General features: G+C 53.6%; 7 protein-coding genes across 7 annotated transcripts; 4 read left to right on the top strand and 3 right to left on the bottom strand.

Moving 5' to 3' along the window:
- Nucleotides 1-266: 266 nt before the first annotated feature.
- Nucleotides 267-1,088, top strand: UHO2_03707 (uncharacterized protein; the record flags this gene model as incomplete). The annotated part of the gene is made up of 1 exon (XM_041554313.1): nt 267-1,088. One exon carries the CDS (start codon nt 267-269, stop codon nt 1,086-1,088), a length of 822 nt encoding a protein of 273 aa, XP_041410247.1.
- Nucleotides 1,089-1,303: 215 nt separating this feature from the next.
- On the bottom strand, nt 1,304-2,074 carry UHO2_03706 (uncharacterized protein; the record flags this gene model as incomplete). Its single annotated transcript, XM_041554312.1, has 3 exons — nt 1,304-1,554; nt 1,585-1,847; nt 1,911-2,074. 3 exons carry the CDS (start codon nt 2,072-2,074, stop codon nt 1,304-1,306), a joined length of 678 nt encoding a protein of 225 aa, XP_041410246.1.
- A 1,928-nt stretch (nt 2,075-4,002) lies between these two features.
- Nucleotides 4,003-8,496, top strand: UHO2_03705 (putative sulfite reductase cys-4; the record flags this gene model as incomplete). The annotated part of the gene is made up of 1 exon (XM_041554311.1): nt 4,003-8,496. The coding sequence occupies one exon, from the start codon at nt 4,003-4,005 to the stop codon at nt 8,494-8,496; it is 4,494 nt and encodes a 1,497-aa protein (XP_041410245.1).
- A 380-nt stretch (nt 8,497-8,876) lies between these two features.
- Nucleotides 8,877-9,716, bottom strand: UHO2_03704 (uncharacterized protein; the record flags this gene model as incomplete). Its single annotated transcript, XM_041554310.1, has 1 exon — nt 8,877-9,716. One exon carries the CDS (start codon nt 9,714-9,716, stop codon nt 8,877-8,879), a length of 840 nt encoding a protein of 279 aa, XP_041410244.1.
- A 2,468-nt stretch (nt 9,717-12,184) lies between these two features.
- UHO2_03703 (putative ribosomal protein L13B) lies at nt 12,185-12,814 on the top strand (the record flags this gene model as incomplete). Its single annotated transcript, XM_041554309.1, has 1 exon — nt 12,185-12,814. The coding sequence occupies one exon, from the start codon at nt 12,185-12,187 to the stop codon at nt 12,812-12,814; it is 630 nt and encodes a 209-aa protein (XP_041410243.1).
- A 315-nt stretch (nt 12,815-13,129) lies between these two features.
- UHO2_03702 (uncharacterized protein) lies at nt 13,130-13,519 on the bottom strand (the record flags this gene model as incomplete). The annotated part of the gene is made up of 1 exon (XM_041554308.1): nt 13,130-13,519. One exon carries the CDS (start codon nt 13,517-13,519, stop codon nt 13,130-13,132), a length of 390 nt encoding a protein of 129 aa, XP_041410242.1.
- A 727-nt stretch (nt 13,520-14,246) lies between these two features.
- Nucleotides 14,247-17,044, top strand: UHO2_03701 (uncharacterized protein; the record flags this gene model as incomplete). Its single annotated transcript, XM_041554307.1, has 2 exons — nt 14,247-14,356; nt 14,404-17,044. 2 exons carry the CDS (start codon nt 14,247-14,249, stop codon nt 17,042-17,044), a joined length of 2,751 nt encoding a protein of 916 aa, XP_041410241.1.
- Nucleotides 17,045-17,261: the final 217 nt, after the last annotated feature.

Here is a 17,261-nt window from a genome sequence, read left to right as displayed (position 1 = left end):
CAAAGTATGTAAATAATTTTGCTAAAAATTGTGGTCACAAAATTCAACCTCGATTTGCCGATGTTCTCGTGCGAAAGATGGCCTGGCCAACTGTCCGGCTATTTGGCGCACCGGAACTCGCTCACGGAAAGCGAAGAAAAGTGACACGAAAGGGTCCAACAACACAAAGCTGGCTTCCATCTTCTTGCTGAACTCTTTCCCCACACTGTCACCAGCCTCTTTCACTCCATCCTCACACTATCTGCCCGCAATAGAGCGAGTTAGATATGACGCTAGACACAATCTACATCTGTCGTCACGGCTTTCGCATGAGCTGGGTTGGCTCCGAGAACTTCCCCGCCACCAACCGTCCACGCGATCCTGTCCTTACAGCCCACGGCCAATCACAAGCACGGCATCTCGCTCAATACCTCTCCTCCCTCCCAGCCTCCGAACAACCAGAATTCATCATCAGCTCTCCTTACTATCGATGTCTTCAAACGTCCTTACCCACTGCCTCTAAGTTGAATCTTGAGCTTGTCGTCGAGCCAGGGCTGGCAGAATGGTTCCCAACAGCAACACCAAGCACCGGCCCACATCCACACCCAGCCCGCGCGGAATACATGAAAGAGTTCGTCCCTCAACTCTCGCTCTCTTGGAAACCTCTTCTCTACCCAAATAGCGACGGCGAGTCGATTTCCCAACTGCACGCCAGAGCGAGGCGCATCTTGGATCTCATCCAACAACGATGCGAGGAGTTGGATGTGACGAGAGTGTTGATATGTAGTCATGCAGCGACGATTATTGCGATGGGGAGAGTGTTGTTGAATGATGATGCGGATGGGAAGAGGGAGAAATTTATCGGGGCAGGGACGGCAACGTTGAGCAAGTACCTGAGGGTGAAGGGTGGGAAGGAGGGAGAGTGGAGGCAGGAGTTGAATGGAGATGCCTCTTTCTTGCCAGAAGGTGTGGAGAGGGAATGGCATTTCGGGATGGTACCGGATAATGTGAGCGAGGATGGGATGGGAGCTGGATGGAGCGATCCTGAAGCGCCGAGGAGTGCGGGAGAGGGGAAGAAGGAGGGAGCAAACATTCAGACTAAGCTCTAGACAACATGAGAAGAGGAGTGATAGATGTGGCTGTCAAGACACCCGCCGAGACGCAAAATCACCGCGAGCTATATGTTATTGTTCGTATATACATGAAGCCCCAAACTTCACGCGTGGAAGTGGTCTGTTAGAGAGGCTTAGCAACGCTCCTCCTGTAAGGCTTCTGTGGAGCAGAACCATTAGCAACAGTCTGGTACGCCTTTCAGTTATAGCTCTTAGCCGGCGGATGAGGAGCCGGAGTCTGCTTCTGTCCCTGTCCCTGTCTGAACGTCGGAAGAACCATAGATACCGACAAATTCACCACTGTCACCTTCGCAATCCTCAAAGCTACCCTTTTGAAACTTTGCACCGTTCGTGTTGTAATAAGCACCCATCACATCATAAATATGAGGAGCCCATTTATCCGCATTAGGCCCATATGCCGCACGGAAGCTGAACTTATAAGCGCTCATAAAGTTGTTCCATTCTTTGATCTAGGTCCATTTTCCTTCGCTACCAGGGACATTGTTGGAATAGACGAGACCGCTTTTAGGGTTCCCAGTCCCGTCAGCGTCGTGTGGGTCGAGCTCTCCACCTGCATCACCACGTTGGATGTTGAGACTGGTGAAGTCGCCAACGCCGGCAACTTGGAGGAGGTTGGGTGTTTTGAGGAATTGAACACCTTGAATCGCGCCGTTGATGATCAGACGAGTTCCATAGCCGGATTTGAGACAGTAGGAGACGACGGATTCTTCGTTGGCTCCGATGACAGGGTTCGGGCTGATGGGTCCCCAGAGACAAAAGTCGTTGACATTGTTGATGAAGACGTTTTGTCAGAGGGACTGAGGGGAAGAGTCACCCCATTTTTTGCATTGATTGAAACCGGATTGACAGTCTTCCCATTTGGCGGGGAGGTTGTTGATGTCGAAGTTGAATTTGTTTTGGGCTGAGGCGAAGGCGGTGAGGAGCGCAGCGATGGCTGCGAGGGAGAAGAGGGTGCGTGTCATGGTGAAAGGTTCGTGAGGTAAAAGGGACTAGACGGGATGTGGAGAGGAGAGAGGGATGTTGACTCGATCAAGAGGAGGCCATTGGTATATGTAGTCTTGCCTGGTCTCCACCCGCTCCACTACAGCACACGAAACCAGGGTCAGGCGATGCGAGCTGTCGACGCAACATCAGTTCGACAACGGATCAGTTGACGGTACGATCATGGGGTTGATTGTTTAGAATGCGGCAAGCGAGTTGGACCGCACGAAGCTCCCTTGAGCCAGTGACCATTGTCCCAAACGAGTTCACGCACTGAATGTCTCATGCCAAAATGTTGTTGCCATTCCAGCCGCGGCAGGGTCACGATTCTACCGAGTTGATGCGAGGTGAGCTTCGACAGCAAGGTATCGCAATGAAGGGACGTAACTAGACTACTAATTCTGGCAACTAGATGTCAAAGTTGGCCGTTGATGTCAACGCATGAACATGGCCAAGAAGGTGTGGGATGTGTAGCGACACGGAATTTGAGGATCGAGGATCGGCAGTGTGCAAACACTTTCCCCCGCCCCCCCTCCAGATCGGCGATCTGAGAATATTCAAATGTTACGCCGAAGACAGCACACAGCCCGAGGAAAAGAAGCAATTGGTCTATTCAACTGCCATGTGGCAAAGCAGTGAAATGAATGGACCAATCGGAAGGGGTCGATTTTCGGTCGTTCTGCGGAGCATAACTCGGGTGGATTGATTGGTGTTGATTAGATGAACGCGCCTCGCCTTGGGAAGCAAAAAAGCAGGCAAGAGGAGATCTGAATTGCACCATTTCAACGGCTCGATGGCGTGCTGCCCCAGGAAAATCTTATCGTGGTTTATACATACTTCCGCCAGCCTCTCTAGAGCCCACAATGCTGCCAATCGGTCAAGGATGAAAAGTGACCAATCTTGCATTTCCTTTCTCGCTTGCCTCTCTCTCTCTCTCCGTCTGAACGCTGTAATTGGAAAGCCTGCCTCGACCGGTCCGAAGGTTTGCCTACTTTCTTTGCTTGGGTCAGCTTAGATGGACACTCCTAAGAAACGGTGGAAGGCGAGGAAGAAAGCGAAATGGACCCTGAATAAGAAAATGACCATGACTTGCCCGTTTGTTTCGCCATCAGTCTCTGATACTCTAGCGACAAGAGTGACAATCTGATCATATGCCACGCTCAGGGTAACACGTCTGTATGGCTGACTCGAAGCATTGGGATTTGACCATAAGAAAGCGTCGAATCGCTGACTACAAGCGGGGAAGGATGGTGTGCTATGCGAGTCAGCGAGGATGGTTGGACAAAGATTTCTTGCTTCCTGACCAGCTCACCGGCTAAAAGCGTTGGCAAAAAAGTGCGATTGCAGACGGCAGCGCGGTGTTCAGAAGAAGTTCTGTTTTCAGTGCGACCTCTCAACCAGTCTCAACCAGACACTGTCCGCCGTGTCAGACACGATTGAGTTGGCTGTCTGCTTGACCCTTGTCCTCACCTTGACCCCTTCTTCTTCTCGCCGCCGCTTGCCCGTGCCCTCCCTCGTCCCTTGCTCACCATCAGCTCTTCCTCCCACCCCATCCATCCCCCGTTGTACGAGTCCTTGCCATCGTCTCGTATTGGTTCCCTTTTCCTTCCGAGCCCTCCCTTCAGGATCAAGGTCATAGGTGGCGTCGGCTACCCTTCCTTCACATCCGGCTCGTTCCTTTTCGATCCTCAACACCAAAAAAAAAATAGGCAACAGAGATCTGCTGCTCAGCCTCAAACACCATACCAAGGAACATCGTTGCCCTTTCGGTACACATCACGAGCAGCTCACGCTCGCTTTCTTTGTTCGCTACCTCAATTGACGTTTCTGTTGCTCACCAGCAGCAGGACTTGATTGAAACATCGTCTCTTCGCTTTCTACATCCACCGCCACATACTATACACAAAAAATGAGCTCCGTCTCTGCTGCTGGCGCCGTCGCCAGAATCGCCGCCCTCGCTTCCGCTACCTTGGTCAACGTCGCTCCCTCCGGCAAGGCTTCCACCTCTTCCTTTGCTTCGGTCGTCGACAATGCCTCCGAGCTCAACGCACAGCTCCAGGTCGAGCAGCTCAACCAGCACGTCGAGCTTGGCTCCCTTCTTACCCAGCTCAAGCCCGCTGGCAACGGTCTCGTCTCGGTGCTCTCACATGCCCATCAGCAGACCTTTACACGTCTCGTGCCTCACCTCCCCAAGCTCCTTCTGAACCCTTTCGTATTCCATGTTGCTAGCGCTGGAGAGCACAGCGACTTGATGGCTCTTCGCCAGTCTGGTCTTGTTCTTCTTCACTCTTCCACCGCAGCACAGGCTCATGACCACGCCCTACTTGCCACCAAGATTGCCACTTCAGCCAAGCGTGCCGTTCTCCACTTCTTCGAGGATGTCTCTGGCTCCGTCGAGGAGGTCACACCCGTCGACCTCGCTTCTTTTGTCGGCTCCGTTGCTGCCTCTTCCAGCACCGACGCTGCCGCAAAGACCAACGGCCTCAACGGCCACGCCAACGGCCTCAACCGAACCAACGGCCTCAATGGCGCCAACGCACACACCAATGGTCACGCCAGCGCTGCCGCTAGCGAGGCTGGCTTCGATGATCTCGAGTCGGCCATCGATGCTGCTTACGAGGACCTTGCCGAGCTTGTTGGTCACGCTGTCGAGCCCTTCCAGCTTGTCGGTGTCTCTGACGCCACCAACCTTGCCGTTGTGCTTGGTGCTGGTTCTGAGACCCTTCAGGACTACACTGCGCCGCACAACGACTTGGCTGTTCTCGATATCCGACTTGTTCGTCCCTCCTTGCCTCAGCGCTTGCTCGACGTGATCCCCACCGGCGTCAAGCGCATCGCTGTTCTTGAGCAGAGCATCCGAAGAACCACCAAGCTCGGTCCTTTGTTTGTTGATGTTGCCACTGCTTTCCAGGGCTCCGAGCGACCTCTGCCCTCTGTCTTTGTCAGCGGTATTCTCGGCCACATTGAGGATGGTGACAAGGCTACCAAGGAACTCATCAAGGCTCTCGAGGCTCCCAAGGCCAAGCATGCTTTCGTTGTCGGTGACGTCAAGAAGCTCACTGCTCGTGCCCAGGCTGCCCCTACTATCGCCTCCTCCACCGGTCCCGTCCAGGTGCCCAAGCACGAGGAGGCTTACAACCTCATGCTCGAGCAGGTCTTTGCTGAGCGTCTCTCGGTGATCAACTCTGCCAACGAGGACAGCGACAACCACCCTGCCGCTCGCAGCCCCGAGTACGCTTTCGGTCAGGTTCTTGCTCAGCTTGAGCAGCGTAACCAGCTCGTTCGTACCGTCAACGAGGCTCTCCGAGATGGTGGCGTCTCGACCGAGCTTCACGAGGCTCTGTCGCAGTGGCTCGTCTCCAAGGAGAACGCCAAGAAGAATGTCGCTACCAGCAACAAGGTTGCATCGCTCCTCCAGTCTTCCGCTTCGGGTGCTGCCCTTGACAAGATCAAGTCGCTTTCTGAGCACCTTGCGCTCAAGAGCCGATGGATCGTCGGCAGTGATGCCTGGGCCTACGACGCCGGTATGGGTGGTGTTCACCACGTCATTGCCTCTGGCCGCAACATCAACATGCTCATCTTCGACAGCGTTCCCTACACCAAGCGAGATGCTCAGGCGGCTCACAAGCGTAAGAAGGACATTGCCCTCTACGCTATGAACTACGGAAACGTGTACGTCGCCAGCACTGCCATCTACGCCGATTACACTCAGGTCCTTCACGCTCTCATGGAGGCTGACAAGTTCCAGGGTCCTTCGGTCGTTCTCGCTTACGTGCCCTACCGCACTGAGGAAGCCGCTGCGCTCGATGTGCTTCGTGAGACCAAGCTTGCCATCGACTCTGGTTACTGGCCCCTCTTCCGATGGGACCCCAGCGCCGAGGCACGTGGTTCCGAGGTCTTCCGTCTCGACGGTGTTCGTTTGCGTGAGCAGCTACAGCAGTTCCTCGACCGCCAGAACCTCTTCACCACCCTCGTCAAGTCGCGTCCCGAGCTTTCTTACGACATTGCCGCATCGCAGGGTACCGCTCTCCGCGAGTTGCAGCGTCGCAAGGCTAAGGAGGCTTACGAGAAGATGCTTGGTTCACTCGACGGCCCTCCTCTCCTCATCCTTGTCGCTTCCGACGGTGGTAACGCCGAGAAGGTGGCCAAGAAGCTCGCTCTTCGTGCCAAGGCTCGTGGTGTCGCCGCTCGTCTCCTCACCATGGACGACTACCCTGTGGCTGAGGAGCTCAAGGATGAGAAGAACGTTGTGTTCCTCACCTCGACTGCTGGTCAGGGTGAGCCTCCTCAGAACGGTCGATTCACTTACAAGGCTCTCCACGCTATGTCTGGTTCTACTCTTCCCGACACCGTTAACTACGCCGTCTTTGCCATGGGCGACAGCCACTACTGGCCTCGACCTGAGGATGCTCACTACTACAACAAGCCGGGTAAGGACATTGACGTCGTCCTCGAGAAGCTCGGTGCCAACCGCATGGCTCCCATCGGTCTTGGCGACGACCAGGACGCCGACGGCTACCAGACCGGCTACAAGATCTGGGAGCCTTTGCTCTGGAAGGCCCTCGGTGTCGACACTGTTGAGGTCAAGGAGGCCGAGCCCGAGCCCATCACCAACGAGCACATGAAGATCGCCTCCAACTACCTCCGTGGTACCATCAAGGAGGGTCTTGAGGACAAGTCGACCGGTGCCATCTGCGAGACCGACGGTCAGCTCACCAAGTTCCATGGTACCTACATGCAGTACGACCGTGACACTCTCGAGGAGCGCAAGGCTGCTGGTCTTGAGCCCGCTTACAGCTTCATGATCCGAGCTCGTATACCCGGTGGTGTTGTCACTCCTCAGCAGTGGCTCCAGCTCGACGATGTTGCCGAGAAGTATGGTAACCAGACCGTCAAGATTACCACTCGTCAGACCATCCAGTACCACTGCGTCATCAAGAGCAACCTCAAGGCTGCCATGCAGGGCATTAACAAGTCGATGCTTGACACCATTGCCGCCTGTGGTGACGTCAACCGTAACGTCATGTGCTCGCCCAACCCTAGCTTGAGCGAGTTGCACGAGGATGTCTTCGAGTTCTCCAAGTCGATCTCGGAGCACCTCTTGCCTCGCATGAATGCTTACCACGAGATCTGGCTCGACAAGGAGACCGACAGCTCCAAGCAGTTGCTTGTCGGTGGTGTCTTGCAGGACTACGAGCCACTTTACGGTCCTTACTACTTGCCACGAAAGTTCAAGATTGCCATCGCTGTGCCACCACGCAACGACACCGATTGCTTCGCCCACGACATTGGTCTCATTGCTATTGCTGACCCCCAAACCAACCGTCTTGCTGGTTTCAACTTGGCTGTCGGTGGTGGTATGGGTGTCACTCACTCGATGAAGGCTACCTACCCCCGTCTCGGAAGCGTCATCGGTTTCGTCACTCCCGAGCAGACCCTCGACGCCTGCCGAATCGTTATGCTCATCCAGCGTGACACCGGTAACCGTGCTAACCGTAAGCAGGCTCGATTGAAGTACACCATCGACAAGCACTGGGGTGGTGCCGACAACTTCAAGGCGGAAGTCGAGCGTCGTTTGGGCTACAAGCTCGCTGAGCCCCGTTCGTACAAGTTCGAGACCAACACCGACTTGTACGGCTGGACTCAGGATTACAAGGGCAACTATCACTGTACCTTGTGGCTCGAGAACGGTCGTGTCAAGGACGAGCCTGGTGCGCCCTTCCGTACTGGTCTTCGCGAGTTGTGCAAGATTCACAAGGGTGCCTTCCGTTTGACACCCAACCAACACATCATCGTCTCGGACATTGCACCGGAGGACAAGGATACCATCGATACTCACTTGCGCAAGTACAAGATGAACAACTGGGAGCACTCGGGTGTCAAGCTCAGCGCCAGTGCCTGTGTCGCTTTCCCCACTTGCGGTCTTGCTATGGCCGAGTCGGAGCGATACTTGCCCTTGCTTATGGACAAGGTAGAGGCCATCTTTGAGGCGAATGGCTTACGTAGCACAGACACTGTGTTCCGTATGTCGGGTTGTGCCAACGGTTGTTCGCGACCTTGGATGGCTGAGGCTGGTTTCGTCGGTAAGGCTCCTGGTCAGTACGTGATGACACTGGGTGGTTCGCACAACGGTACTCGTCTGTCGAAGATCTACCGCGAGAGTGTCGACGAGAAGGAGATTCTCGAGATCATGAACAAGCTCGTACCCCAGTACGCACAGAACCGTATCGAGGGCGAGTCGTTTGGTGACTACGTCATTCGTGCCGGTGTCATCAAGCCCACTACCCAGGGTAAGGCATTCTACGAGGACATGTGCCCATCGGATATTGTTCCTCCTTCGGCAGCGGCAAAGAAGGGTCCTGCTCAGGCTACTGAGCACTACGACCGTGCTTCCTCTGCATAAACACCAAACTCAAAATACACAGTGAGGCAAATGGTTCCAACACACCTTTCGCCTATCTTCTTTCCCTGCATCATGCTTCTTCAACTATGCTTCTTTGGGATATTGTTATCCTGTACATAAGACTCATCCTTTCCGCTCGTTTGTTGTGTTTTTTATTTTTCAATCATAGATTCGGTTTCAAACTTCCACTTCAGCGCTGTGTTTCTTGATGTGAACTGACGACTGCTTGTGAGTGTCGCCTGCTGAGCGGTACATGAGATCGCAATCGCGTCCATCGACACCGATCGGATTGTCAGTCTGATCGATCTGTTGCAAGCACGCACATTGATGGTGTTTGACTCTATATTGCGATTGATCTGATTTTACAAGCATCTAGTGCATCATGCGTAACCGTTGGCCTTGACCGTTGGATCGTTGTCGTGCTGAATCTGCTGTGCCAACTCCGAAATGCCCTTTGCCTCTCCCTTCTCCGGCTCTTCAGCCTCGATCGTCAACTTCAACCCGGTGCCATCTTCCTTCCATTCCGCCTTGACACTCCTAAGATCCTCAACAATAAAATCTGGTCCTTCATCCTGCATCTTCTCACCGGCATGAGTTGTCCTGAGAGCTAATGTCTTCGCACCAGCCCTCTTACCAGCGCGTACGCCGGGAGGAGCGTCTTCCACAACCAAACACCTGCTGATGTCCTGTCCCGTCTTCTCTGCTCCCAAAAGATAAGGCTGAGGATCAGGCTTACCCTTTGTGCACAAATCTGAAGTAATGAACACTTGAGGCTGCTCGCTGACTCCAGCAGCTGCGAAACCTTGCTGCGCATAAGCTTTTGTTGCGGATGTAACGATAGCCCAACCCGAGTTACCTCTCTTTTCTGCTGCAGCAGGACGGGTGGAGCTGATGGAATGCAAAAGATCCTTAGCACCAGGCATGGCAACGATGGAACCGCCTTGTCCTTTGGCAGCGTTCTCTTGCGCTACAACGAGAATATTCGATTCGAAACGCTCTACTTCGGCTGGAATTTCCGAGTCGGGAATGGAGGGGATGAAACGTTTGAGGTTTTCAACGGTGCGGTATCCATGGCATGTTTGCATGACAAAGTCGAGATCGAGGTTGTACTGACGTGCGAAAGAGGCCCAGGTGGCATTGACGGCAGGGGTGGAGTCGATGAGGGTGCCGTCCATGTCGAACAGGATGGTGTCGACTTCCACCGTGACTGTCTTGACCATTTTGAGCGAGCTTATTCGGTGTGGTGATAGTGAGTGAGTGAGTGAGTGAGTGAGTGTGGTTGGTAAGGAAGGAGGACGCAAAGGCGAGCTGAGTTATGGAGGAGGGAGTCGTGGAGATGGCGCAATTGGAATGGTTCAGGGTTTCACGAAACCCAGCCTTGTTCGGCATCAATGCAATGCGCCTTCTTCCACACGTCGGCTATTTGGCAGGAAGATTTCAAAACTTCCAGCCGCCCACGTTGACAGCATCTGTAGCACAACGTACTTGACTATGCAGTTCACACCTCAAGTCAGGGCGACCTAAGTCTGTGCTACAGCGTGTACAACACAGGCTCATGAATGGCTCGGAGCATGAGATGTTCTCACAAGCTGCTGACGAGGGCTAGCAACTGATCCATTGTCGGTGAAATAAAACGAATGGATGCCGCCACGAGCACAATAGTCGATGCATTTGACCGACATCGCCGTCTAAGCAAAGCTGGTCACGAAACTGCAGTCGTTATATCTCACACTGACAATTGAACGCCGGACATGCACCATATCCGCCTCGTCATGTGTTGCACAAAAAGTTCGTCTGGCCAACGGTAAATTTAAGCGCCGATGAGACAAGGTTAAGCCAAAAGAAATGCCGGCCTAACAGACTAACATGAGCAGCTCAACTTCGTTGCTGTCTGGCATGCTCATTTCCCTCTAATGTAGCCAGTTGAGATCACCTCATCCTTTCGGAAAGAAGCTGTAATGGGATACGAAATAGGCACTGGCAATACACAGCTGTAGCCCTGCTTTAGAAGAGCGGTGATGTTTTGCAATCGATGAAAGCATCATGCTGAAGGCTGCTGGGCAAAGGTATCGCGATTGAATGGGTTGCAGAAATGTGAATCGGTGATGCGCACGCCTGCAGCGGACCCGATTATGGAGATGGACAAATTTTGCAGCAGCTTTTGCCAGCAGCACGTGATTTACAGAATAACTGTATTTTTGGAAGAAAGACGGCCAATTTTCGAGCTGGAGATTCACCTGGTTGGAGCCTTTCGGAAACTCTAAGGCAGCAGACAGCGATCTCTAGTTGCAACAATTTCCAAGGCAGCAGCTCCAGTCAACCAAGGTTGGCTAGATCTGAAATTTGAGAAATGAGTGTCTTTGTGAGAGCGCCAGGCTCAGTCGACAGAGAGAGTGTGTGTGTCGAGGATCTTGAGAATTCGCAAACAGCCAGTCCCAGTGCGCTGTGAGTGAGTGAGTGAGTGTGGGTGAGTAAGGTGGTCGCCATCAACCTTGTTTCTATCCCTCATCTTCGACCATCCACCCCCTCAAGATCATATCAAAGTACGTATCTGCCGACATCTAGCAGCAGTAGCATCGACGACACTCGCATCAGCATGGAGGAAAAGACAGCAATCGCAATCGCAATCGCATAGCAACGCATCAGCAGCAGATACAACAGAAAGAGACGTAGCAGTAGACACAGCATCGACAGCAGCCGTCACTGATTATCGATGACAGCATCAGCACATACAAATTAGCATGCAGTGTATGTTCTATCGCATGCAGGTATCATCTCCACCGGCTTGATCATCTTCGAAATGGGTTGGACCTTTAAATAATCCCAGGTCGACAAAGGGAGCAAGTTGATGATCAGGATGGAACAAGCTTGCAACGTCAGGGGGAAGGGATAGCTTAAGCGCACGCGGCAGTGTCGTTCTCGCATGTTGTCGTACCGCTCGTCAGTGTGATCACATCGATGCAATTGTGACATCGCAGAAGGTCAGCCTGGACAAAAGCCGACCTCCTCCAGCAGCAGTCTTTACGTACTGCGCACGTTGTTGGACCCGTCCGTACATCTGCGATGTTGAGCAAGCAATCCGCATTGCTCTGCCTAGGTCATGCAGTCTATGGGCATGCAGGTCTGTACAAGGCAACAAAGGCGATGGCATCGATGTGGCTGCATTGATAGTGTTGGGACGGAAGGAATTTCACCAACTAGAGCGATGATCGCGAGCATTATCATCTTTACTGCACGCTCAAGGTCAGATTCGTTCACGCTGTCGACCATCCCCAACATTTTATCACTCGACTGGAACCGGCTAGCATGCTCGCATCACACACCGCACAGTCTTTCGTTGCAGAGGCGCTCCTCGACTTTCGCTTTCTTTCGACCCTGCTATCTCTTTGCTCTTTTGATCCGCGCGCAACTAGAGAGATTTACACCCGGCACCTGACAGAATTCCATGGTTACGCGGTTGCGATTGCGATTGCGATTGCGATTGTTATCTTGCCTCCTCGCTGCTGATTCTCAAAACAAAAGAAAAACTCGGATCAATGAGGCTGACTTTTTTCTCACTTCTCTCTTCCTGCCTTTCTTCGCATTCGACTTCCGACCATCACTCAACTATCACTCTTAACTATCACTCTCGATTCTACCACCTCTATCGCCTATCGCCTATCTTTCAACTTCTGCTCGCACATCAAAGATGGCCGTGAAGCATAACAACATCCTTCACAACAACCACTTCCGCAAGGACTGGCAGCGCCGGGTCAAGGTCTGGTTCGACCAGCCCGGTGCCAAGAAGAGGAGACGCACTGCTCGTGAGGCTAAGGCTGCCAAGCTCGGTCTCCGACCCGTCCAGCCCCTCCGCCCTGCTGTCCGATGCCCCACTCTCCGATACAACACCAAGGTCCGCTCCGGCCGTGGTTTCACCATTGAGGAGGTCAAGGCTGCCGGTCTCGGCAAGAAATATGCCCGCTCCGTCGGTATTCCCGTCGACCACCGTCGTCGCAACAAGTCCGAGGAGAGCCTCAAGCTCAACGTCGAGCGCATCAAGGCTTACCAGGCCCGTCTTGTTGTTGTTCCTAAGTTAACCAAGAAGAACAAAGACAAGAAGGTCGACCTTTCCAACGTCGAGGCTGTTCGCCAGGTTCAGTCCGCCATTCCTTTGCCCAAGGCTGTCGAGGCCGAGAAGCCCCGTGCTATCACCGCCGAGGAGAAGAGCTTCAACGCTTACGAGACCCTCCGCAAGGCCCGTGGTACCCACCGTGCCGCTGGCAAGGTCAAAGCCCGCATTCAGAAGAAGGAAGAGGAGGCTGCCAACGCCAAGAAGTAAATTGGCTTTCGGCGCCACAACTTCTTGTTTCCGTTTGCTTTCTTCGCTGGTTTCTTTCTGCCTTGTTACACTATTATCATTACTTGTCAGCATGCCTTTCCGCACATGCTTCACTTCCCCATCATTACTACCATGTAGTTGGCTTTTCGCAGTATCGTTGACTTGAATCTCTTGGTCGTACGGTGCAACGCTCTTACCTGCTCCAACAATGATGTAAAACCCACATCTGTGTATTTTCTTCTGCATTTCACACATGCACTACCTCACACACACACACACCCACCCACCCACGCAAAAATCTAAAAGAGATGATCCCTACGCTTTGCTATCTTTGTGACCCCACGATTGGTTGATCACGGCTGTCATCATTTGCACTGTTGATTGAAGGTGACGAGAGACGTTAGTCAGAGGAGCGGACAAGACCGGGCCACCGGGCGCCAGATGAAGACTTGTTGGATCGGCAGCCGAAGGTGTTTTGAATTGGCCGATTACTCTCCGCAAACCGACGACCATCAGACCAGCGCCGGTACTTCGGAATAGCAGCTCGCCAGCGAATTCGTTACGATCGGCGCTTGCGAAGGAACCAAGGGAAGAGGTGAGTGGGATGGTGGGATCGCCCGATGTTCGAGAGAGCCACCAACGTAGCATCTCATAAATGTCGCTACCCTTGGACCGCCACCTAACCCAACGCCATCGCTGTGTCATTGTGCACTTTTTCCTGCTCTTGACTTCATCTCGCCATGGGTCGCACGCCGATTTGTCTCCTGCTCTTCATTTGCTTGCACTTCCTCAATCTGCCTGGCCCGTCTTTGGCAGATTGTTTCTAGACAGCCACTTCAAGAGCAAACGCTGATACTGTATGAGATGGAAAAAAGGATCCGAGCGCCATCTCCTTCGCCGAGGTTTAGTGAGTTCGTTCGTTCGCCCTGTTCATCCATTATTGACGCTTCCTTCTCGGGCAAGTGAGATCAATCGTTCGACCTTGGTAAAGGATTCAGTCCTTCATCTGGACGAGCACCGGTTTCAACTCATTTTTCGATGCCGTGCCAACCAATCTGCATAAGACAGATGATCCACCAGAGTGCCTGACTTCGCATTGTCTTCGAGAGGTTTATGAAGTGTTGCAAAGGAGCATTATGCCTCGGCCTTCCGATGCCTCTCTGTTCTGATGTGCCGATTGCTGCTCATGTATGCAAAGTGGGACGTGTGTGAGTTAACAACACAGCCACTCTGCTTCTTGTCGCCATATATAACCCGACGAACTTTCTCCCCCAGCTTGCGCTTCTCTTCTTCTCCTCCTTACGTTTGTCACTTCCTTTCCCTTCCCCTCCCCTCCCCTGTCCCATCCCTTCTCATTATTTTACCCCTGTCTCGTCCTTCTCTAGATCTATCTCTTTTCGACAATCGGGCAAGCACCCAACAACCTACCACAATGAAAGGCCTAACAGCATTCGTCCTAGTCGCCCTCTTAATGGGCAGACTTGACACCACTTCTGCAACTCCTACTTTTGAGCAAGTTTTCCACCCCCTTCCCCCAGATTTGTATTTCGTCTCTTACTAACCTCTCCTCTCCTCTCTTGCGCACACAGAGTGATCAACGACGGCAATACCCACGGAGTGAAGCTTTCTGTCGGTTTACCTTTCTCCTCTTCTTCTGGCGATGCTGGAGTTAGGGGTCATGTTGGAGCAAGTGCCGATCCCTCCGTCTCCGCTTCTGGATCTGCCGGTGGTGCGCCAGCCAAAGATTGCCTGGAGAACCTGCCAGGTATCGGCAATCTTTTCTCGGCTTCCGCTGGTTTCACGACTTCGCCATCTGGAGATTCCTCTTCTGGATATGATAAGGATGCGGATTCGGCGAAAGGTGATGATGGGATCGAAGATTCAGCTCCTGTTGCTAGTGCTTCTGGTGGAGATGGAGGTAGTGGTGGCGATTCTGGTTCTGGTGGTTCTGGAGGTGCTGGAGGTGCTGGAGGTGCTGGCGGCGCAGGCGGTGCAGGTGGTGCTGGAGGATCCGAAGACCACTGCAACGAATGCGAGACCAACCCTTCCTCTTCTCAGCCATCCCCTCTTTCTTGCGCTGATGGAAAGGGTGGATCGGGTTGTCCTGACTCTTCTTCCACTCCTCCTTCTCCTTCGGGTGGTAGTGGCGGAGACGAAGGGTGCGAGTCGAAGGGTGACTCCGGCTCTTCCAGCTCCCCTGGCTCCCCTGGCTCCCCTAGTGGACTGGAAGGCTACGGTGCAGATGGAGGTGATGGTAGCAGCACTCCTTCTCCCTCTCCCCTTGCTTCCAGTACAGGTGGAGAGCACTGTGAAACGTGCGAAAGTGACCACTCTTCTTCCTCCTCCCCAGACGACAACACCAGCCCTTCCACTGGCAGTGGCGGAGCTACGACGGGTGGCGACGCCGAGGCTTGTGCGGACAAAGACAAAGATGCTTCTTCTTCGCCCCCTTACGGCGTGTCTTCCGGCAACACTCCTTCGCCGAGTGGCGGTGACAGCTCTTTGCCTGACTCACCCTCCTCACCCCCTTCTGGTGGTGAGAAGGAATGCGACGAGGACAAGGATACGGGCGCATCTACCCCTGGTGGCGGTATCTCCTCTGGCAATACCCCTATCTCTCCTCCCACTCCTTCCTCAGGCAGTGAAAAAGAGTGTGACGAGGACAAGGATAGCGGTTCAGACTCCGGCTCGCCCATGCCTTCCTCACCTTCTCCCACATCTCCTGAAAGTGGAGAGGAATGCGAGGACAAAGACAAGGGCTCGTCCGCTCCTCCTGGCGGCATCTCTTCTGGTAACATCCCTTCCTCACCATCCTCTCCCACCGGCGGCAAAGGCGACAAAGAGTGCGATGAAGACAAGGGCTCCGGTTCTTCTCTTCCTCCTGGCGGCATCTCTTCTGGTAACATCCCTTCCTCACCATCCTCTCCCACCGGCGGCGAAGGCGACAAAGAGTGCGATGAAGACAAGGGCACCGGTTCTTCTCTTCCTCCTGGCGGCATCTCTTCTGGTAACATCCCTTCCTCACCATCCTCTCCCACTGGCGGCGAAGGCGACAAAGAGTGCGATGAAGACAAGGGCTCCGGTTCTTCTCTTCCTCCTGGCGGCATCTCTTCTGGTAACATCCCTTCCTCACCATCCTCTCCCACTGGCGGCGAAGGCGACAAAGAATGCGATGAAGACAAGGGCTCCGGTTCTTCTCTTCCTCCTGGCGGCATTTCTTCGGGTAACACCCCTTCCACTCCTTCGCCTGAAGATGAGAGTGAGAGCGGTTCAACTCCCCCTTCTCCCTCATCGCCTCCATTTGGTGGCATTTCTTCGGGTAACACACCTTCGCCCGAAGGTGAGAGCGAGAGCAGTTCAACTCCCCCTTCTCCCTCATCGCCTCCATCTGGTGGCGAAGGTGAGAAGGAATGTGATGAGGACAAAGATAAGGGCTCATCTGTTCCTTCTGGAGGCATTCCTTCCGGTCGCACATCTTATTCTTCGCCTCCTTCGGGTGGTGAGGAGTTTGATGAAGACAAGGACAGGGGTTCATCTGTTCCTCGTTCCGACTCCTGCTCAGGTGGCCCAGAATGCAGTACCACCGACACCCCCGAACAAACTCACCCCTCCTCCCCCAGCGGCGGCACCTGCGGCCCCACAGCTCCCTACAGTGACATCTTCAAAACCTGGTTCCCTCCTTCCTCTTCCCCCGGTATCTCATCCGGTGGACCCAGCGCTGCTCCCCTTTCCTCCTCCGGTTCTTCCTCTTCCCCCGGTATCTCATCCGGTGGACCCAGCGCTGCTCCCCTTTCCTCCTCCGGTTCTTCCTCTTCCCCCGGTATCTCATCCGGTGGACCCAGCGCTGCTCCCTTTTCCTCCTCCGATTCTTCCTCACCTAGCGCTGACTCAGATTGCACCCCTCAATCTTGCCCAGCGGAGAAGAAAGCCACCCTCGAGTTTGCACCTTGTGATTTCGCTGCGTTGTTCACCCAGATGAAAATCACTTCTGAACAACTAGCTACTTTCGGAGCCGGATTACAGGGGTTGATGGCTTCCCAAAAAGTAACTTATACAGTTGATGGGAAGAGAGTTAATGCGAAAGAATTGGAGAAAGTGTTGGATGTTGGGATTAAGCGTGCCTTTGGGGCCGCGGCTGGTGGCACTGGGGGACTGGTAGGAGGTGAGATTGGGGGAAAGGGGGCAAATAGGTTCATGTACAAAGTGAAGCGCAACTCTAGGTGGTTCTAACCCTCCATCCTTGATTCGTATCGTATTCTCAAGCTAGGAGGCAGCACTCCTTCAACAAACACACACTTTCTTTGCTCCGGTTTTTTGGTCTCTACACACTCTTTTTATATTTGGTCTCTCTCGTTCTTGCATCTCATTCGTCTCGTCTCGCTTCTTTGCGGTGCAATCGACATTCGTTCTCACACTTTCACCATGACTGTGCTCAAATCCGCTCATC

The sequence above is a fragment of the Ustilago hordei genome, assembly GCF_900519145.1.
Source record: "Ustilago hordei strain Uho2 genome assembly, contig: UHO2_contig_06, whole genome shotgun sequence".
Taxonomy (NCBI): domain Eukaryota; kingdom Fungi; phylum Basidiomycota; class Ustilaginomycetes; order Ustilaginales; family Ustilaginaceae; genus Ustilago; species Ustilago hordei.
This window is presented reverse-complemented; position numbering and strand designations above follow the sequence as displayed.